The following is a 22807-nucleotide window of genomic DNA, read 5'->3' on the forward strand; positions in this document are numbered from 1 at the left end:
TCAGGGGCTCTTGAGGGGCCCGGCTCTGAGATCGGGCAACCCCGGGCAAGAGAAGCAGGAATTCCTCTCCATCGGTGTAGACCAGGGAAGACGGGGGAACCTTCCCTTCTTCATTCCATCCATCATTCAAACTCTGGCCTTCGCTGTGAAAATATTTGCTTCCAGGAATAAATGCTTGTTGCGCAGTGAGACTCTCCCACGTGGGCATCCGGCTGCCGACAGGATGATGGAAACCAACGCTCGCCTGCGGGCCAAGAGGGCGCCGGCTCCTCATCCACGCCCTCTGGAATAGTCTTCTTGTTATTTCTGAGGCGCCCTGGAGGGTTCCAGGGAGAGCTCCTTGCCGGATGGCTTGGGCCGCAGGCTCTGGGTGTGGTTCCAACCTGCCTCGAGTCCTGGGACCTGTGGCTTCAGGAATCTCCGGGTGGGGCAGCCCCCTGAGTGGCCACAGGGACCCCGTTGTCTCCTGAGATCCCCTGGGCTGGGCTGGCACCCAGCTCTGTGTTGCCCAGCTGTGTTTCCTTGGGCAAACTGCTTCACCTCCCTGAGACATCGGTGGGGAAGCCAATAATCCGTGCCTGGCAGGGCAGTCATGGGGAAGCCATCTGTAGATGCGCTGGGACCTCCAAAATCTCCCCCCTTCCTGGTCTCTGTCTACTTTGCTGCAGGGAAAGGGGTCCCTGCCCAAAGCCGCCTCCACCCCTTCCCCCAGTGTGAGTTTGCCGAGAGTTTATGTCATAGCTCATCAGCCAGACAAGAAAAAGGGATAGATTGTGCTAGATTGTTTAGCCTGGGCTCTTCGTATCCCGGAATCCACCTCCCTGGCAAGGCCAGCCAGAATTGTCTGAGTTTCTGGAAGCCCCAGACGGCATCACTGGGCCCTAGAGGTCTCAAAGCTAGAGAGACATGGCTACAAATGTGCCCCGGGCCCCCGTGTGTCACAGATTTTCCATCTGCAGCCGGCTCTTCTTCCTGACTGCTGACCCTCGCCCGCACATCCCACAGACATGCCCCAGAGAGCTCACGGAAGGCAAGACGCTTCCATGGGCCCATGCACCCATGCACCCCAGGTCCCTTGGCTGCCTCTCAGCTCCCAGTCCCCTGCGGAGTGCAGCTGAGGGACACTTCTCTGAGCCTTTGACTCCCCGTTCTCGACCTTCGCTGCCCCAGAGTGTGGCAACAGGATCTCCTACGATAAATGCCTTATTCCATGCCAGCCCAGCGGCTGTGGCCCCGCCTGGGCCCTGATGCCTTCACTCACATGACCCTCTGGGGTACGTCTTCATCCCCTCCGGCGTCTAGATGTGTCCCCAGCCAAGGTGTCCAAGTAGTGAAGCGTTGCTGCTTCCTTCTCCCCTGAAAATCCGTCTCAGGGGATGGAGCCTGTCGTGGTTGGCGGCATCAGCAGAGGGAGGAAAGGCAGGACACCGTGGGGCGGCTGTCTCGACGGCAGAGATCGTGCCCGTTGGTTTCAGGAAACCACGGGGCAGCCATGCACTTTAAGCAGCGAGTGACTTGGTCAGATGGGAGCTTTGACGAGAGCCCCCCCGCCATGTGCGAGGTCGGTGGAAAGAGGCAGGAGTGGAGCCAAGGAGGCCGTGGGGAGGTCTTTGGTGTGCCCCTGGGAGGAGACTTTGGGGGCCGGTGAGCTGCTTTGGAAATGTTTCAGAGGTGGTGCAGACAGCGTGACGGAGGGGTGGAGCCTGGGCGCAAGGAAGTAGGGCACCCGGACGGCTGTAGGGTCTGACCCGAGGGGCAGGCGGTGTTGTCCCCAGTGAGGAAGGACCCCGCTGGAGAAGGGATGAAGCCAGGCACCTAGGCAGGGCGTGACGGGGCCTGTTGCTGGCTGCGGCTGGAGCCCTGAGCTGTGCCCCACCGGCGCCAACGCACGGGGCTTGAGTGTGCATCCTGAGGCCAGGGGCGGGTCCCAGGTGGGCAGGAAAGACAAGTGTGTGCCAGGCGGGCAGCCGGAGGCCCCAGGAGGGATGGTGGGCTTGGGACATTTTGCCCAGGAGATACGGCCTTCTCTCTGGTTCTGAGGCCAGCCAGGAAGGCCAGAGACTGGGTGTGTGTGTGGTGTGTGTGTGTATGTGTGTGTGGTTTGGCCTTAGTGTGTGTGTAGTGGGATGTCTGCGTTCTCTGTGTGTGTGCAGAAGTGTGTGTGCTGTGTGCACCCTCTCATGCTTGGGTATGCCCCTGGCTCTAGCCTCGGCCCCTCCCGCCACCTCTGGCCCAACCAGAGGACAGAGAAAGGGCTGAGGGCATGGGCTGGGGTATTTGAGGCAGCCCAGGGGAGCAGTAACATAAAAACAGCCTCAGGTCAGCGGTGAGGGAACACAGAGATTGGGACAGAGCCAGGACCAGGGCGCCAGGAGCCGTGGTCAAGGGTGAAGTACAGACAGCTCTGGAGCCGGAAGGCACATTCATTTCACAAGGATTTGCAAAATAGGGACCAAAGCCCGGGCTCCCTTCCCGTCCAGGGCTGGGTACACAGAATATGTCAGACCCTGTCTCTGCCCATGAGACCCACCTCCCAGCCTGGTCACCTCACTGGGTTCCCCACCCCATCTCCCCTGCACCGAGCTCCTACTCATCCCTCAAAACCTTGCTCAGGCTGCTCTTCTCCCCGAGGCCCCCATCCTCGCACCGAGGTCTTCCCTCCCTGCTCCCCACTCTCATCACAGCCAGGCCCATGTGCTCTGTTATCACATCTGTGCCCACTGGAGCGGGGAGGCCACGGACAGTCTGGGTCCTCCTGCAGTTCCCAGTGCCTGGCGCAGAGCTCTGGGCTGGGAGTCATGGCTGCTTGTCGGTCTCTCTCTGCCGCCGGCTCGCCGTCTGACCTTGGACAGCCTCGTCCCTCCCCAGGCTTCGCTTTCCCCATGTGACGGCATGCTTCCACGGCGTCTTTCAACTTAAAACCCCTCTGACCTTCTCTCTGGCTAATGGAGACGCCGATTGGGGACCAGAATGGATGTGGAAAGCCCTTGAAAAATTCATAACAGGAAGCAAAGGGAGAGTCTTTTATTTCTGTAGAGCAGGAGGAGGTGGGGCGGTGACAGAGGCCGCGGTCGAAGAGGACAGCGTCTCCGTCTCCATCCCTTTGTGGCATTGAATGCGCAACGCGGCTGTCTTGCAAAAGCCGTAGCATCAAATATTTACCAAAGTGGCATTAAAAATTAACCTTCAGGATGTAGATGTTTAAAGACCCCCCGAGCTCCCCCAAGAAACATCCAGAAGTCAGGAGGGTGAAGGGCTGGGAGGAAGGCTGTGCACAGGGCTCGGATAATGAAGCTCCCCGAGCCAGGCACAGCTCCCCATGGGCCCCGTGTCTGCGGGGCGCCGACCTGGTCAGTCCTTCCAGGCTCCCCGCAGCCTGCCCGATAAGCCAGGTCCTTGGCACTGAGGCAGAGAACACTGGTGCCTTCGTGCCTCGGAAGGAAAGTCGGGGGGCAGCACCTGCAAGGCTGGCTGGGGGACAGGGGGAATGGTAAGGAAGGGGGGGCTCCAAAGGGGGTGGCTGGGACCCTGGACTGAGCCACTGGGGATACATTGATGGGATTTTCTGAGATGGGACCCCAGGGGTGCGTGTGGCTTTGGGTACCAGCGGCTTGGGATGTCTGAAGTTTGAGATGCTTGTGAGCCTCAGGGGGTCATGTTAGGGCCACAGACTAGCCGGATCTCAGAGCAAGGTCTAGGCTGCAGCCAGCTTGAACTTGGCCAAGGGGACTTGGTGTGGAATCCGAGGGTCTGGAGGTCACCTGGGGGGAGGATGAAGTGTGTAGGAGCTCTTGGGGTGGAGGGAGGAACTGGGAAAGAAGTCAGTGACGGGGCGGCAGCCCGTGAGGCAGGGGGACACCAGGAGGCATGGTGTCCAGAGGCTTAAAGGGGCGTGTCCTCAGAGGAGCAGGGTCAGCCTAAGGGATGTGGCTTGCTGGCCTCAGATGCCAGCACCAGATGCCCTGCCCTTTGCCCATTGCTCCCATGATGCGTTGTCCCTGTCCCCAGCCCCCAGAGCCATGGGTGTGCTCCTAGAAACACAGACACAACATCTTGTCTGTGGAATGTGCGGGGAGTAGCCGACACCAGAGCATCGCCCTTCCCTCCCCCGACCGTCTGGCCTTCCCATTCCCCGGGATGACAGCCATCTTCTTTCTCAGGGATAGAAAGTGAGGTTTCACATTCGAGTGTTTCAAATGACACAGTGTCCTATAAAATGCAAAGTAATTCCAGTTTGTCCACAAATAAGATCTTTGTTGGGTTAGCTTCTCATCTTTCCTGGTGACCCAGGGAGCAGGCAACAATTGGGTACCCGGGGCACTTCAGAGTAGGGCTGCCCGCTGTCCCACCTGCTATGAACCGCGTCCACGCTGAGTGCTCAGAGCTGGGACCCGCGCCCATCCATGCTCACCTCCTAGCTCTCGCCGAACGCGAGAAAGGAGGACATGAAGCCCTGATCCAGAAGTTCAAGATGAGTCTTAGGAAGGCCTGCTGTCCAGCTGTTGGCCGAGCTGGCCCCTCCTGGAGTTTCTAGGGGAGAATCTGCTCTCTTGCGTCTCCAGCTCCCAGAGCACCCACGTTCCGTGGCTCGTGCCTTCAATCTTGGCTCTGCTCTGACCTGTTTCTGTCCTCACCTTGCCTTCTCTGACTCTGGCCCCCTGGACCCCTCTTTGAAGGACCCTTGTCATGACACCGGGCCCCCCTGCATAACCCAGGACGAACTGCCATTGAGGGGTCCCTAACGTACTCCCACTGGCAGGCTCCTTTTCACTGTGTGAGGCCACATGCACAACTTCTAGGGACCGGGACGGGGACCTCTTTGGGGGCCTGAATTGTGAGGGATGACTCCTGGTGGCTTTATGTTGTATCTTCCCAACGCTTGTTTTACACAAACACACCTCCTCCAGGCAGCCTCCCAAGACCGTCTCTTTCATGGCTAAAATCTCTGCCCTCAGCAGCCTGCCCCATTGGCCCCCTGTAAGATGGGGACACTAGGCCTCCACCTACTGGGGTTGCCATGGGATTGCGGTGGAAGGCTGCGGGCAGCTCCTAGCCCTGCACCTGGCACAGAATCAGTGCTGCGCAAAGCTATCATCTCTCAGAGGACCATATTGTCTGCAGCTCACCTGGCAATTAGTCTGTTGGGCCTCGTGACTCCTCTGCTTTTGTCAGCGAACGGTTATTGTCACCGACTCTCTCAGCCTTCTGGAAACGTTCATTGTTATTCAAATTGCCAGGTGCTCCGTCTTATCTTCCCAGTTCGGCGGCAGACACCAGCTGGGACACTCCTCCTCCCGTCCCTCCTCCTGGGCCTGACACCGGCCGGGGGCCCAGGCTCTGCACCTCTCCCCTCCCGGGGAGCCAGCAGTGGCCCACGGCCCTGCCAGGGACCTGCCCACAGCCCGCCAGCCCACTGCCCTGCACCAGAGCGATGGCCGTGCACAGGGGCAAGCGGCCCAGACTGCGCTAACTAGACACCTGACCCTGGACAAGTTCCATTTCCTTCCTGAGCCTCAGTCTCCCCCTCTGTGCATGAGGGAAATGATGTGGCTGCCTTGCAGGAAGAGCTGAGTAAGACCATGCATGGAAAGTGCTTGCACAGAAGAAATACCCAACACCCATCTGCCCAGACTCCTGCCCTTGTTAGAATCAGGAAGGAGCAGTGCCTGTGCCTGCTCTCAGAGCCCCAGGATCATGTCCAAATGCCTTCTCCTGGCAGGGGAAGTGCTTGGTGACTGCCGCATCTCCAGATGCACCCCTGCCAGGAGCATCTGGACGCCTACTACTACGAGCCTCTGAATGGCCTTGACTGAGGCTGTGCCCCTCCTCCTGCATACCTTCCTCCTCTTCCTGACCTGCTCAGGCGCTGGGTCCCCGAGAGGTTTCCCTGAGGTTCCCCCCTTCTGCCTCTGTCCAGTGCCTGCCACCAGGGCCCCCAGGACCTCACCCCTGATGCCACGTGGACCTCCCACTCTTGTTTGGGGGCCCCTGTGTGGCTCTCCCACCAGCTCTGAGCCCTCAAGGGGAGAGCCCACACCTGACTCAGGTCTGTGCCCGCAGCACCCAATGCAAGCCTGGCAGAAGATGCCACCAATGAGAGCTTCCAGAAGGACCTGGTGGAGGCATTGGCCTGGGTACTGAGTGAGGGGAGCAGCGGCCACTTGTCCCCAGGTTCTGCCGGGCTTTGGCAATGAGGGGCCAGTCCACCTGCAAAGTGCCCAGAAGGACCGACAGCCCCAGGGACAAGGACATGTGCTCCCTGCACTGCTTGCATGGTCGAGGCATGGTAGCCACAAAAGCAGAACTGACCTTGACCTTTGCTGAAGTTTTGCTCTGAGGTATGGTATCCCCTAGGGCAGGGGCTGATGGGCCAAGCCCAAGAGCCAGCCAGGCAGGGAATGTCCACAGCAGTGAAAGTCACCCTTGGCCAGTGAGGAGGATGGTCCCACAGGCCTGGAGCAGCATCAGGTGGGTTCTGAGGCCCAGAGAGGTGAAGTGACTTGCCAACGGTCACACAGTTGGCAAGGGGTAGAGCAGAGACTCAAACCCAGGCCTGCCCCAAGATCAATGGCCGTTACCGCCCCCCAGCCCCTCAGTGGGAGGAGATGCCAGAGCCACGTGTCCTGACTGTCACAGAGTCACGCTGTGTGGAAGGGATGCTCTGTGAGCAGGATCTTGAAGGATGAGTAGGAGTTTGCCAACTGGAGAAAGGGGAGGTGCTCCCAGCATGTGGGCACACTGGGACATTCTGGGGAGTCCTTCAAAGTGGAGACCATATGGAAAGAGGCTCTAGGTGCCCAGCTAAGGCATCAAAATCTTCCCTTTGAAGAAACCATGACCGATTTTTTTAACATTATTGATTTTAAAGTATTTCATTCTATATAAAAGAATATATGTAAAATTCATATATGAGGCATAAAAAAGAGTAAAGTCAATACCACGTTCCCACTGTGAAACAGAGCAATATCGAGAAGCCCTCAGCATACCCCGCCCCACCTACACCCACACACACACACACTCACGCACACACGCATGGTTCCACCAGCCTGAATTTCGTGCCTGCCATCCCCACATATCTCCCTCTAGGCAGTGACTGGAGCAGATTTTGCTCTCCAGAGAAAGGACTCTGGGGAAATATAGAGGCTGGCCTGGCCGTGGGGCCCAGAATCAGGGACAACCTCATGGAGGCTTTGGCCAAGGTCAGGAGTGAGGCAGCCTCCCCTCAGAGAAAGGAGAGCCTCACTTCGTCTTCTGGAGGAGCAAAGACGAAGGAGGAGGGACATTGCTGCTGGCGCCGTGTCTCAGAAGGGCCACTAGAGGCAGGGAGGACCAGGCTGAGGACAATGGGTTGTGAGGTAGTGAGCTCCCTGTCCCTGGGGGAAGTCAAGCAATGTCGAGACCACCCCCTGGACTTCCTCAGCAAGCTTCCTGTGACTTTCCTCTTCCTTTGGCCCCTGGGACTTCCTCTGTCTCAGCATTTTCCTGCCTGATGTCGCCATCTGCCCCTCCAGGTGGGGTCCCCAAGGCCAGAGTCTGAATCATCTGTTCCATGCTTCCCCCGCTGAGGTCCAGCAGCTGAGATGGAGCAGAAAACATAGCATCAGATAAGATCTGCTCCCCTGGAACAGATGGGGTGGAGGGAAGACAGTTCTCAAACGAAGGAAACCGCGCGTCAGTCCTTGGAGAGCATGGCAGTGAGCAGTAAGCAGGGCCCTGGGGGTGCAGGAGGGTCAGGAAGTCCTCCCTGAAGAGCCGTCTGCACCAAGGCCTGAGGTTGCTGAGAAAATGAGCTCTGCCCAGATGTCTAGGCAGAGGAAACAGCAAGTGCAAAGGCCCTGAGGCAGGAGCACCCAGGGATGTTGGAGGAGCCACAAAGAGATCCATGTGGCTGGAGAGGATGACAAAAGGGCATGAATAGGAGGCTGCATTAGAAAAGTATAAGGAGACAGCATAGAGAGTCGCCTGAGCTTTGGTAATAAGAAACCATTAGAGAGTTTGAAGCAGAAAAGATTATATATATATATAGAGAGAGAGAGAGAGAGAGAAAATATATCAAAAGCACAGGAAACTATGGCTTCTGTGTTGAGAATACACTGTAGGGAGGTGAGGGCAGAGAAGTCAGCTAACACTATTGAAATCCTTGAGGACTGTGGCTTGGACCATGGCAGCAACAGTGGAAGTGGTGAGATTCTACGTGTATTTTGAATTGATGAGACTGGTTGATGGGCTGGACCTGGGCATGAGAAAAAGGAGTCAAGGACAGCTCCCATTCTTTGGACCTGAGCTGCTGGAACAATGGAGCAGCTGTCAGCGGAGTGGGGGGCTGAGAAGTCCAGAATGACACCTGCTAGGCATGGGCGGGGCATATCCAGGAGGTGGTTGGATGTCCGAGACTACAGTTCAGGAAAGAGTCCTCCACACATAGACGGGATGAAAGTCACAAACCCCAATGACACCTGGGACAGAGACCGGAGAATGGGAGGCATGTGAGCATGATGAGCTAGAGTCAGCTGACTGACTGCCCTCCCGGACAGCTGCTTGGGCCTCTTTGATATCTGCGTCCTTCACGAATGGCGAGCCATCCCTTTGAACCCAGTGCCCTACGGATGGGCATCGCATTGATCTTAAACTCCGCTGTTGGGGCTATTGGGTATGCACGAGTTGGTGCATACTTCGCCCTTGTGCACATGTTTGGAGGATAACTTTTAAGTGGAATTGCTGGGACACGGGGCACGTGCATCTGTAATCTTTGCGGCACATCAGCTGCTTTCCAGAAATGACCTTGGTGTTCCTCCTACCAGCGGTGAAGCAGAGGCTGTCCGCCCTGCCCCCCCCCCGCCCCCGCCATAATCCAGCAGACACAGGGAGGGCTCAACCTTCTTGATCTTTGCCAGTGTGATGAGTCAAGGATGTGGCAGTGTCCTGTCATTTGTGCTCCAGTACGCTGTCTCATTATGTCTTTAATTTGCATTGCTCTTATTTTAGACTTTGGATTTGCGATCTGACAGTTTTTCTTCTTGGCAATTGGTCTGTTTAGATTCTCTCCTCCTGGATCCTTTGGGTAATTTCTGTTTTGTTGGAAATTCACTCATTTTGTCGAGGTTTTCTGGTTTAGTTGGACAGAGTTGAGTGGGTAGGCTCCCTCGCGGTTCTCTCGATATTTGTCTGGTCGCCTCATTTTACCGAGCACCTGCTCCAAGTCCAGCATCATTATTGGCCCTGGGGACATGATTGTGCAGCAAAACCAATGAAAAGCACTACTTTGATGTACAGATATTTTTTTAAAAAGTAGTTATGTAGAATCCGCGGACTGTTAGAATGTAGTAAGTGCTAGAGAAGAACAGTCTGAGAGCAGAGAAGGAGTCTGAGAAAGAGTGCAACTTGGTCGGGTAGTCACAGAGGGACTCAGGCACAGGGGCCTTGAGGGCCATGAGGGAAGAATCCTGTGTTTATCTGGGAGAAGAGATGGGAGCAGGGGTATGTTAGTCACAGAACCAATGGGCAGATGGAGAAGTAGATACTGATACACTGTAGATACCGATATAGACACACTATAGATATAGACCGGAGGTAGATATTGACACAGACTTGCTATAGACATAGATACATTGTAGTTATAGATAGAAACACGCATAGATATAGCTACATTGTCGTTATAGATAGAGACATACATAGATAGAGAGATGCGTAGATACAGACCTGCTATAGAAATAGATAGCCTGAAGATATAGACATGCGGTAGACAAAGATAGACACACCTTAGATATAGATACACTGTAGATATATAGAAAGGCTGTAGATATAGCTACAGACATGCTCTAGATATAGATACACCATAGATATTGACATGCTATAAATGGAGGCCTGCTGTAGATACTGTCAAAATAGACACCTGTCCATATAGATACGCCATATAACTATTGACACCCTGTAGATATAGGCATAAATGTATAAAGAGATTTACTATAAGGAATTGGCTCGTGCCATCTTGGAGGCTGAGCAGTCCCACAATCTGTAGCTGGCAGGCTGGAGACCCAGGAGAGCTGCTGGTGTGAGCGCCAGTATGGGTCCAAGTCTGAAGGCAGGAGAAGACCGACGTCCCAGTCGGAAGACAGCCAGGCGAAGAAGGAATTCTCCCCTAGTCAGTCAGTGCCTTCTCTTCGGGCTGTCAGTGGACTGGGAAGGGCTGTCGGCGCACACAGTCAGCTGACTCAGATGTGAGTCTCTCCCAGAAACACTTTCCCGAACACACTCAGAATCATATTTGACCGGGTATCTGGCCCCACCCTATGGGCCCAGTCAAGCTGACCCGTAAAAGGAGCCGTCAGGGATAGAGTGGAGTGAATAAAGAGAAGACAGAGACTTGATCAGAGAAGATGGAAAGGAAGGTTTTGGTTTCCACTCTGGTGGGACGAAGGCCATTGAGAGTTTTGAGCTGAGCGGTGACATGATCGCACTCAGGTTTTCACAGGATCCCTCTGGCTGCCAAGGAAGTCACTGCAGGAACCCAGTGGGCTGGACCTGTGATGGGAAAAGGGGGTGCAGGAAGCAGCTAACGGATTAGAGTGGACTTTGAGAGGAAGGGGGGGCCAGAGGTAGCCCTGGGGTTCCGGTGCGAGCAACTGGAAGGATAGCATTTTATTTAATGAGGTCAGGACAACCGTGGGAAAGTTGACTAGATCTGGATTTTAGCTCTGAACACGTTAAGTTTGAGATGTGTGGCTAATCTCCAGTTGTTGATATCAAGTGGACATTATGGAGACAATTCGAGAGCTTGAGGCCAGAGAGCCATCAGTGTATTGAGTGTTGGAGTCCCTTCAAGGAGACGAGCTACTTAGGAGTGATCGGAGATGGGGAGGAGAGGAGACGGGATGGTGGGGAGGGACCCAGGGAGGAATCTGAGAAGGTTCCAGAGAAGCAGGAGGAGAAGCAGGAGAGGGTCCAGAGTGTCCCAGAGGCAGGAGGAGTGATCCCTTGGGTCAACGCTGCCCACGGAGCAAGTAAGAAAAGGTCTGAGAACTGATCACTGAATTTAGCAACGCAGAAGCCTTTGGTGACCTTGACCAGGACAAATTCTGCAGAATACCTGGGACAAAAGCCTGTTCCTCCCTCCTTCTGCCTCTAGATTACCAACAGCTAACATTTCAATGTTTTTCAAAGAACCAGAAATTCAGTTTATTTATTCCTTCCTTGCTTTATTTTCAACTTCATTTCAGTTTTAATTTCTCAGTTACTGTCCTATGCCTTCCTTAAGCTTATTTGGCCTTTTCTAACTTTTTGAATTGGATCATTAATTCAGGATCTGTTTATTAATATCAATATTTAAAGCTATAAATTTTCCCCTGAGCATTGCCTGAGCATCCCAGAAGTTCTGAGATATGGTATTTTTATTTTTATTATCTCTATATTCCAAAATTTTAATTTCTTGGCTCTCTCTTTGACACACAAGTTCTTTTAGCGTTTTTAAACTTCTTGGTTGTAGCTTTCATTCTGTTTTGTGGTTTTCGTTATAAATATTTTCAGATTCTCGTGTATTAGGATCAGAGAATGGTATCTGATTTTTCAGTTTTGGAATGTATTTTCTTTGAGGCGTGATAGTCACTTTCAGTGTGTCCTTTTTCAAGACCTTTTGAATAGACGGTAGATTCTGTTTAATGCATACACACATGCACAACATGTGCACACACGTGTACACGTACATGCACACAGGCATACACACATGCAAATACACACACGCACACTATCTTACTAATTAGGTATTTGGCCTCCTATCTTTTTATTTATGTTTTTGTCAACTTAATCTGTAATGGATGGAGAGGTTAGTTAAAATGCACGCATACTAGGACACTCTCTTTTTCTTCCCACATTTCCAGCTGTTCTTGCTCTGCAACGCGAAGGCTATGTTCTTTGGTGCATAGACGTTCATTACTTTGAGACCCTTGTGGTGACTTTCATCCTGATCCCTGCATGGTACCCTTCTTTTCCACATTCAGTATTTCTTGCCCTGACTTCAGCTTTATCTAATATTCAGATCAAGACCCCTGGTTTCTCTTGGTTTGCATTTGTTTGTTTGTTATGTTTCTGCCCACCCCCCCCCTTTTTTTTAATTGTGACATTAAGTACACTGATGTTGTTGAAAAACCATGGCCTTTTCATCATCCGTCCACCCTTTTATGGGAAACCTGTGTGACTCATTGTACCCTCAGTAGATCTCATTTGTAATCTGGTCTGAGCATCTTTTTTTTTTTTTTTTTTTTTTTTTTTAAAGCCAGTGTGTGTGGTTCATTAACATTTACTGACATGGCAGATACATTTGGTGTTACTTTTGTCATGGTTTGTGATATGCTTTTTGCTTTTATAGCTTTTGTGGGGGTTGTCAATTTCCACCATATGGTCTCTGTTTTCTTTGTTTTATTTTTTGTGTATGTGTCTTCTGACAATTTGCAAAGCTGTGTTTTTGATCCTGTGGTTATCTTTATAATTCTACTGTGATATGATACCCTTAATTCTCTATTTCTTTAGACAGTGTTTATTTTCTCCTTACATATGAGGAATGTCCAAATCAGAATATTTCTATTTTCCTTCCCCTTCTCTCACTTCCACAAAATGACTTTAGTTGATTATATTTTATGATTTTCTTCCCTGTTTACTTTTGTACCTCTAATTTTACTTAAACCTTTTTTTTTTCAAGATTTTATTTATTTATTTGACAGAGAGAGATCACAAGTAGGCAGAGAGGCAGGCAGAGAGAGAGGAGGAAGCAGACTCCCTGCTGAGCAGAGAGCCCGATGCGGGACTCGATCCCAGGACCCTGAGATCATGACCTGAGCTGAAGGCAGAGGCTTAACCCACTGAGCCACCCTGGCGCCCTTACTTAAGCCTTTGAACGATTCTTGAGATGCCTAAATGTAAGTGATGAAGACAGAGTTTACATAAATTGCCTCCCCCTTCTCACTTCTACCCTCCCATCTCTTGTTATTTACCCCAGTTCTCCGTTTTCTCTTTCATTCTTGCCTGTAATAGTCCTAATCCGTGGATCTGTTTCGGACAGTCCTACAGTTCAGTGGATTCTCACTGTTGGTACCATTGCCAGACTCACCCCATTTGGCCTTGGTTATACCAAGTGTGTCCTCTAGTAATTTATGTAAGAAGGACTCCCAGAAACTGTATTCCAAAAATAGGTTCAAAAAGTGTTTCTGTGGATGTTAAACTTGAAAGATGGTCCATCTGGGTTTTAGATTCTTGGTTCATTCATTCATTCAACAAATATTCATGAAACTATGTTCCAGAACCTGCCTATGTTACTGTTCCAGACCCTGGCAATACAGATGTGAACACGACACACCGACACAGTGGCCCTCTTGTAGCTTACTTTCTGGGTGGGGGAAACAAACAATAAATTAGAACAGTCGGTGAAATCTGTGGTGTGCTGAATAAGTTGGATGCAATGGAGGAAGATAAAGCAGGTAATGGGGGACCCCTGGACCTGGCTTTGTCATGGAAGCCGCGGAGAAGGCTCTATGGTATCCCAACCCTGACGCCATCACACGTTTCTGCTGATGGAGAGCAGGGAGACTGGCTCTGCTTCTTGGACTCTCAGCTACTCTGGAAAGAAGGGCTGTGCGGGCTTTGTCAGAGCCACTCCCTCAACTCTCCCCTGGCCCCACCCCCTCCCAACATCCACTAAAGCTTGGTTGAAGATAGTTTATTGGTTAAGAGCTATAATCAGAAGTCCAGCTGCACTGATATGGAGGGGAGCATCAGGGGCCCCCACCAGAACCAGGCGTCTTCCTGCTTTCCACTTTACCTGCATTAGTGAGTATCCCTCCTTCTTGTACTCTTATCTGGATTCATGTCCCTTTCCCTGAGGACTTCCACTTACACAGGACAGGTCATGGGACCACCCATCTGCAAGGATGCCTAGAAAGATAAGTGTTTGTGACTGGACAGTTGCCCTGATAATTGGATAGGAGACGGGGAATTCATAGCGCCATCTTGACTCTGCCAGTCAAAGCTGTACATGCCCCATGGGCCAGTGTTTACCCTCCTGACCCTGCCCATTGGTCTCCTGGTCCATTCCTGTGCCAGGAGCATCCTGGTTTCTTCTCCATGGCTTTGTAGGATACAGTCACATCCAGTGATGTGATTCCAAGATTTGTAATGGTTTTTATTATATTTATGAGTGGTGTCTGTATCTGCTCTTAATATTTTTGAGAGTTTTTTAAAAAGATTTTATTTATCTGAGACAGAGAGAGTGGGCACACATGAGCAGAGGGAAGGGGCAGAGGGAAAGGGGCAAACAGACTCCCTGCTGAGCACAGCCTGTGGTGGGCCTCAGTCCCAGCACTGTGAGATCATGACCTGAACTGAAGTTTGATGCTTAACCAACTGAGCCACCCAGGTGCCCCAATATTTTCTAGTTTTTAATACCAAGGGTGACTATATAGTTTATCATCCAAATCAAAACACTTATTGGCATGAAAGAGGAACAATATTAAAAATTACATCAGAACAACAGGTGTTAACTGGGATGACCCAAGCTAAGACACATAATCACTCTGGTAACTGTTGAGACAGATGAATGTTGTTGGTTTTATACATTAAACTGCTAATCTCATGGATTGAAGACCATATCACTGTATCTGCACTGTGTTCTAGGAATTAGCCTGTTGATTCTCTTGGATTTTCTGTGCATATTATCTGCCATTAATTGTAACGCAAGTTCTTTTATTCCACTCCTAAGATGCTATGCTTTTTTTTCTTGTCTTCTTACATGGGCCACGAATGCCAATGCTGAATGAAGCCATAGTAGAGGCAGGCTTGCTTGTCTTGCTTCCAGTCTTAACATCAAATAGTTCTCTGTATCCAGAAGTCATGCAGTCAGAGAAAACCCAACTTCTCTGGGCACTGAGTCCCGAGAGAAGTGTCCTCAGTGATTCCCCATGGAGGAGACACTGTATGATATTTTGTTTCCTTCTGCTTCCTCAGAAAACCCTTTTGCCGTGCCTCAGGATGGGGGAGGTGAGACCCGAAGCACCCGGCACAGCCTCCAAGGAGACCAACGTCAACAGAGACCCCAGGGAGAGCCGAGGTGGCTGCGGCGGTGGCTTAGGAAGAAATGCCACCTGTGCCCACAACCCCCTTCCGTGGACTTCTAAGACTAGGAGCAAACTCAGGGGTGGGGGCCAGGGGTTCTAAGGCAGGGGTTCAAGACAGGGTCTTGAGCCACCTGTCTGCAAGCAATAGTCCCATTCTGGGCTGGTGGCTTCTGAGAGGGGACGCCATTGTGGACTCAGGATGACCAGCACAAAGCTGCTCCGGCTAATTCAAGCTGCAGGGATTAGGCCTGTGCACCGTACCTGTGGGCCCCTTGCCTCCAGTCCCTCCAGTTGTGGCCTGTGGGCCTGTGTCAGAATACTGAATGTGAGTGTGTATGTGTGTGTGTGTGTGTGCATAAGTGTGTGTTTGGAGGTGTGATTCGGGGTGTTCTTTTTGTTTGGTTGCATGTTGGTTTCTATTGGAATCCCCACGAGTCCTCTAATGGGCACAGGTCACCAGTGGTGGGGGCCCTGGTCAGCGTCCCCGTTCAAACTTCTTGCTGTAGCGGGCAGCCGTGAACCCCCTGGAGTCACCAAGCATGAGGCATGGTCCCGCTATGTCTCAGAGGACATGGGGATTTGAACATGTTAGTGAGGGTTTGTTCTTATGGAATTTACTCCCCTAACAATGTAATAATAGGTGATGAGGCATCTTGGGCCATCCACGGGACAGGCACGGGGCCGCGTGTCTCCATGCACTCTCTCTCTCACTGCCCGGGAGGGGGGGTGTGGTGAGCCCCCTGCAGAAATGGCTCTGAGCAGGGAAGGTGCCCAGGGTCACACAGCCAAGAGGAGACCAGCCACTCTGTTTGATCTTAGGGGTGTAGGAACCCAAAGTGCACACTCCCCAGCCCAGGGGACCCCAGCACAATCCCTGGGACATCTCCCCACTTGCCTCTCAGTGGACTGACTGTTGCCCCACGATCTCCACCATCACTGCCCTGACACCTTCATCCACGCAGCACATTCTGTGAAGCACCTGCTGTGTGTCAGACCCCAGGCTGGGCAGTGATGGGAACTGGCCATGAGTCAGATGGAGGCCACCATCTGGTGGGTTAGATACACAGATCTGAGCTGAACACAGTGACGAGGGCTGTGGAAGCCCCAAGGGAAGTTTCCAGAAACCATTCCACTTTAGATTTTTGCATAAACCTGGATGCCTCTAACATCCATCCCCAGAGGTCCCCACCACCACCAACCCCACTGGCTGAAGGCACACACACGGAAGGGCACTGCCCGGGAAACCTTCACATAAATCCCCAAGGACCACAAGGCCAGTGTAGACACACCCATTCCACTGGGGGAGTTTCCAGATCTCCCCCAGCTCTTAGCGCAGTGGACCCTGCTCAGCAAACGTGTGTCCCTCTGATGGCGTGTCCACACTCAGCCGGACTCTTGCACGCGTGCTGTCTGCCCTCCAGACACACCGGTGAGCGGGTGATGCTCGTGGTGCTGGTCGGTGAACTGGGGAGCGAGGGCCGGCGAGAAGGGAATCGTGAGTAAGGACGCTGAGCGCTGGGCCCACAGTTGAGTAGGAACAGTCTGTTCAAGAGCCAGCCACGGGCATTAACGATGGGGTTGGGGGTGGGGGAGAGCATCCCAGCACAAAGGCCCTCAGGCAGCAGCGTGCTTGATGCTTTCAAAAGATCCAAAGAAATCCAGGATGGCCTGAACCGGCAGGAGGGCAGAGGGGTTGAGGGGGAGGGAGTCCAGGCTCTCTGCAAGGCGTACAGACACAACACCCCATCCTTTGATAAAGCATTTTCCAGCTCCATAAGGAAAGGACTCTACCCCATTTTGTGGACTAGGAATCTGAGACTCAGGTAGGTCCGTGACCTGCCCAAAGTTCACAAGGCAGGCTGGGGCAGAGCAAACCCGTGGTTTCCCCACATCTCCCCAGACAGGGGGGCCCAAGTGTATGGTTTGGCAGCAGCAGAGGGAAAACTTCATTTGAGGTGTTGAGTAGGGATGGGCACATCTTCCTTTCCCTGGACGCTGTGGGCAGCCCTGGAGAGGGGCTCAGCTCCCTCCGGCCCAGGGGGATCAACTCTCACTTGCATCAGATGTGCAGAGCCTCGGGAATCAGGGGAACCCAAGGTTCAGGGGGGTACAAGACCCAGATTCTGACGTCAGCTCTGCACTCAGAGCAGTGTGACCTCGGGCCAGGCCTTCTCCGCCCTCAGTTTCCCCATCGGTAAGAGGAAAGAGTCAGACCAGGTCTTCAGGGGCTGGCATCTCTGGCCTCCTGTGGTCCTGGGCGACGCTCACGTAGCTGCTTACACAGAGTTCCTTCCTTGGGTGAGAAAGAGCTGGCTGCCTCCCCTGCCTGGAGGCCTGAGCCAGAGGCTGCTCTCACCTAGACCAGCCAGGGCTAGAACCCACCTGGTCCGCAGCCCTGAGAATTACAGCTGGCTTCTGGCCCCCTCCCGTAGTCTTTTCGGGAGTGACCGGTAACCCTTTAGGGCTTGGGATGGAACATTCTGTTGGAATGGAGGCTTCCCACGTGGACCTCGGCACACATCACAGCCGGGGACGTGGGAGGGAGGAAACCACAGTCACCGCCTCTCTGAGTGGCTGAGGGGTGAGATGGGGCGCAGGGCCTGAGCGCCCCGAGTAGAGGGCATGGCTGCTGGGAAGGCACGTGTGAACAGGGCTGTCCCCCCACAATGTCCAGGGCTCCTTAAAACCCCACAGGAGCCCGGCTCGTCCCAGCAAAAACCTGCCCCCCTCCGCCCCCTACTGCGGCAGGCCACTGTGCCAATCGGTAGTGTCCCCGAGAATAAGACACAGGGTAGTGATAAGTTCAAGTAGAGATGTTCAGAGTTAGAGTTCTTAGTGACTTCCAAACCCAGTCTTTCAAGCTGCCTCTGTTTACTTTCTACTGTGAGCTTCTGGCTATCCCCACGTCATTTGTAACCGTAACAATAATCCTAGTACAAAAAGAGAAATAAAAAGCAGAGAAAGAAGAAGACAACATACCTTCCCGGGGAATCTGTGCCCGACGCCAGTCTGTGTCGTGACTCCTGCTCGCAAGGCCTCTTCCCGCTGGGAACGGTGTGTCGTGGACATGCGGCGTCTGCTTTTCCTCTCGCTTGTGTATGGTGTGATCTGTGTGTTTTGGAACCGATTCAGAACCAACACCCAGGCCCTTGGCCCTCACCTTAACCTCTGAAGTCACCCTGAGCCTCAGTCGGGGAGGGGCCCGCCCCTGCCAATGGGCCCGGAGCTGCCAGCTCCAGGGGCACGTCTGACACTGACCCGGACTGGTAGGAAACAGCCTTAGTCGAAAACACACGCACAGGAACACGCATGCGCCCACACACACCTACACGCGGGCACACATGCGGGGGCATCCGGGCCCTCTTGTGGTCTCTGATACCTAAGAAAAACAGGCCAGCGGCTAGCGAGGGTGGGTGGTCCTTCCCTTCATTGTGCAGAACAGCAATCAGGGAAATGTGGCCCCAGGGCTGGAAAGGCCATGGGAAGGGGCTGGGGGATGGATCAGGGACAACACGGGGAGGAATGTGGGATAAGAGACACTTCCAGGCTTCTGCCAAGAGACACTTCCAGGCTCACCGTCACATCCGAAGCTCTCTCTAGGTCATTTCAGTCTCAGCGACACTGTAGGAGTGGCCGTGCCTGGCACCGTCCCCCGCGCGGACCCCCAGACCCTCGTCTGCTCCAGGTCGGTGCCCTGACCGTCTGCCTTTCCTCCAGCCCAGGCCCTGCCCACTGGCTCAGCTGACCCCCTGTCCACTGTGTTTACTCGATCCTTCAACAACCCAAACCCACGTGATAGCCCCCAGTGATGTCATTGGGGGCACTTCCTGTCCGCGGCGAGGGGCAGCCTTGTCAACGCAGGGAGCCGCTATGCCTCCCCGCCCCCGTTGTCTGCTATGGGAACTTGAGGTTGGAGTCACAGAAGGGACTTTCAGGGGTTCTTGACCTTACCGCTGACCTGGTGAGTATCAGATGGGGTCTAGGTGCTCCCCATAAACCGACTCAAGGTTGGGGAGGCAGCCAGCCCCCCCTAACCCCCGGGGAGTGGTGACACCGGGCTCACTGCCACCTGCAACCCCGGAGCCATCACCAACCCAGGCTGGGGCGATGCCATTCACCCTGCAGCACAGGGACACCACACACCTGCTGTGCGACCGACGCCCCATGAGGCTCCCAGCCTGCCTTGCAACACACCCAGCCGCACATGGCTGTCAAGGGGACGGATACAACCTTGGGGTCCGTGGCCTGAAAAACAGATGTTGACGTTGAGCAGTCAGGCGCGAGAGATAGAAGATTCTAGAAAATCCATTCGCTCATGCATGCATTCCTTCATCTGTTCAACAAATATTTGTCCATCTCTGAACCCAGCGCGCACCTGGGAGCAGATCCTGCTGAACACGAAGATGTCGGGGAATATGCGCATGTCCGTGGGAGAGGCTGGGATCCCCCGAGAAGTGATTAGTTGTCCCCAACATTTAGGAGTGCCCAGATCCACAAAGCAAACAGTTTGCCCCTCTGTGAGAGTGATCCTGGAGGTGGCATTGTCCTTACCCCTCAAGTTCTCAGTACCAGACCCTGCCAGATAGTTGGTGCTCAAGAGAGGCTTGGTGAGTGAGCTGCTCTGACCCTTAGTCACACTGTCCCTAAAACTCCTATCTTTACATCAAAACCCTGATGCGTTTGCCCTTGACAGAGTGACATTCAGGACTGCGGCAGGGCCCACCACCCAGCTGTACCATTCACAATGCTGTCACCAAATGTTCCTGGGTCCCCAGGAACAGCGTTCCTATGGACCACATTGGAACAGCCACCCCCGGGCTGGTGCAGTGAGGTCCCGTGGATTGCCCTACACCGCTCTTCAAAATGTGCAGGAGCCGATGGAAGTTGACAAACAGGCCGGGGGGTGGGGCGGGGGACGTGGATCACTGGGGCACATGGTTGCAAGTCGCAGATGGCGCCGCCACCATGGGCGTCCAGTGGGACCAAACTGGTGACCTGAGCGAATGTCTTCTTGGAGCCCCGCCTGGGTTCTCGCGTGTGTTCTTTCTGTTTCTCCCCTTCTGTATGTTCAAGCTGGTGGGATGCAGATGGGCAAGCCGTCAGTCTGGGTCAAGTGCAATAACGAAGTGGGGTGCCGAAGGGGAAGGGCTCAGTCGCCCCAACAAGGCAGGACCGCCACCGCCCCCGGCTGGTTCGTCCACCCCAGGGTCCGCCAGGCTAGGGCACACAGGTGAGGGTGGGCTAGGGCGGTCCCTCTCTCCCGCGCACCCCGACTTCCCGTGAGCAGGCACAGGGTCTCCCTGAGAGCTGATAACCGGGAAAACCAAAAACCAACAATATTCCTGATAATAATAATGTAATAACAATAATAATAATAATGTATTTTACACTGCGCTACGCTGCTTTTGTCTTTATATACAGTAGTTTTTATAAAGATGTCCTTAGGTTTTAATAAAGGAGTGTCATGTCAACTCTTCCCAGCGTTAAAACTTGCTTTCACGTTTCCAAATGCACTGGCCGCATCCTGCCCTCACGATGTGTCCCTTTTGGCCACGGAGGCTGGGAGAGGAGGGTCCGAGGTCTTGGCTGAGGTCTTGTCCAGTGTGGCACTAGGGGTCCAGCCTGACTTCAGCCCCAAGGGCAGATGGAGAGACCAGACGGGGACCACCTCCCCAGGGACAAGAGCAGGTGGGAAAGTGGACAGAGTCGTGTAGTCCACTGTGAGCGGGCCGGCGAGCAGGCTGGGCACAGTTACTGCACATTGCCATCTCCTTAAACACTGTGCCGGGCTGGTGAAGCGGGGGCCACTCTTCCCGGATGGGTGCATTCCCATCCCTGGCTCAGACGGTGGCCCTAAATGACTGAACCCCATCCCGTGGGTTCTCAGAGGAGGACCAGACTTCTGCTCTCCAGGAGGGACAGACACGCTTGTTGGACAAACGGGGGTTTTGCACCTCCTCTACCTGCCACCCGCGCGGGCCACGTTGGACCCTCTTTCCTCCCAAGTGTCAGCCCCATGAACAATTTGGCCACAGCAGTGTCGCCCCGCAAGGGCTGGGGCCGCATCCAGTTCCATTCAAAGCTCCAGTCTCAAACACCATTCTGAGCTCTGCCTCCCACACCCCCCTCCAGACTGGAGTCCTATCCCAGGGCCCAGGGGGCAGAGGAGGACTCAGCGCACCCTGCCCATCCCCGGGGCAGCCAGCATCTGGGCTGGAGCAGAGGAAAGGGCCAGGAAAGGCAGGGGGAAGGGGCTGGTTTGGTGCCACTGTTCTTGCTGCCGTAGGCAAGTTCTGCAGACTTGTCCTTGGGGCACATGGAGGCTTCCTTGGGAGAGCCATGTGGGGTCTCCCCAAGCCCCTATTCCTAGGCAAGGAAGACCAGGCGAGGACGTAGCCATTTGTGTGTGCGCGTGTGCACACACACGCACGCACACACACACACACACACACAGAGGCTCACATATGTACACACTCATGTCGCTCCCCTGCTTGGCGCTGGAGAGGGGACAGGACAAATTCCTGAATAAAGACGAAGACGGCCCTCCTGGAAAGCTGCCGTCTCTCTCCGAGTTGTCCCTTGTGCTGCGGGCAGGGTGACCACAGAGGAGAAGGGACAGAGTTTGGCTTCGGATCTCTCCCGGTCTCGGCGGCCCAGCCAAATGTCTTGGACTTGCCCAGATGGGCCGTGGAGTGCCATGGGCAGGCTTGAGACAAAGGAGAGTTGCCATCAGTTCCCCAGACCAGGAATTCAGAAGAAGTCACCACGACCCATCCAAAAAAACACAAAAAAGGTAAGAGAGGAAAAATCTTATCCAAAACACCTGATCGTCGAAAAGAAATGGATGATTTTTTTTAAAACATTACAAGTTCCAGAAACTGGTACTAGAGAATGAGAATCTGAAGAGCCCTTTAATTATTAAATAAATTGAATCCATTAGCAAATTATTACCATAAGGAAGCTCCAGGCCCCGCAAATTCAACCAAAATTCAACCAAAGGAAGAAATCCAGCCCATGTCGCACAAGCTCTCCTCCTGGGGAACAGGAGGCAAAAATAAGATAAACGTACAAGAGCATCGAACAGCCTCGACTCGTTTTTCTGAGGCCAGAGGAACGGTGACACCAAAACCCGGCAGAGCGAGCCCCGGTCACCACCACAGATGCCAGAATTCCGATCAACACGGAGCACGCGGACTCCGGCAGCCCTCATCGGGCGTATCCCAGAAACGTCGGGTTGCTCGACCATCAGGGAACAAGAACTAGGATCTATCTACAGCATCAGCATCTTAAAGAGAAACACGCTTGATCTTTTCAATCGGCACAGGAAAAATACATAAATAAACGCCAGCACCTGTTCCACTTTACAAATGCGGGAGCACAAGGGGACGTTTTCAATCCAGATAGCCGATCCCCGTGAAATGTACAGAAAACGCCAGATGGAGCTTGATCCCTGAAATCTTGAAAGCTTTCCTTTCAGGTCAGGAATGAGCCCCCGACCCCTGTTCTCACCGCGTCTGTCCAATGGCGCAGAGCTCCCAGCAGCGCCGCGAGGCAGAGATGAGGAATCGAAGGTGTAAGATGAAAACGGAAGAAATTAAAACGTAACTTTCAAGATGATATGATTGTATCGGGGCGAAATCCAAAATAATCTAATTTAAATTAAAGCCAGTAAGCAAGATACGTACACATATACATATACATGTATGTGT

The 22807-nt window shown here is 53.4% G+C and overlaps 1 protein-coding gene across 8 annotated transcripts in view; it reads left to right on the top strand.

Moving 5' to 3' along the window:
- The window catches only part of SHISAL1 (shisa like 1), a 131934-nt gene extending 111367 nt beyond the window's left edge, over window positions 1–20567 (top strand). For all 8 annotated transcript variants that reach the window (XM_032345984.1, XM_032345992.1, XM_032345991.1 and 5 more), the window contains exon 5: window positions 14989–20567. In XM_032345984.1, coding sequence (XP_032201875.1) covers window position 14989 — 1 coding nt within the window. In that variant the 3' untranslated portion in view covers window positions 14990–20567. The remainder of the gene's footprint in view (window positions 1–14988) is intronic.
- Window positions 20568–22807: the final 2240 nt, after the last annotated feature.

Source organism: Mustela erminea, chromosome 6, assembly GCF_009829155.1.
Source record: "Mustela erminea isolate mMusErm1 chromosome 6, mMusErm1.Pri, whole genome shotgun sequence".
Taxonomy (NCBI): Eukaryota; Metazoa; Chordata; class Mammalia; order Carnivora; family Mustelidae; genus Mustela; species Mustela erminea.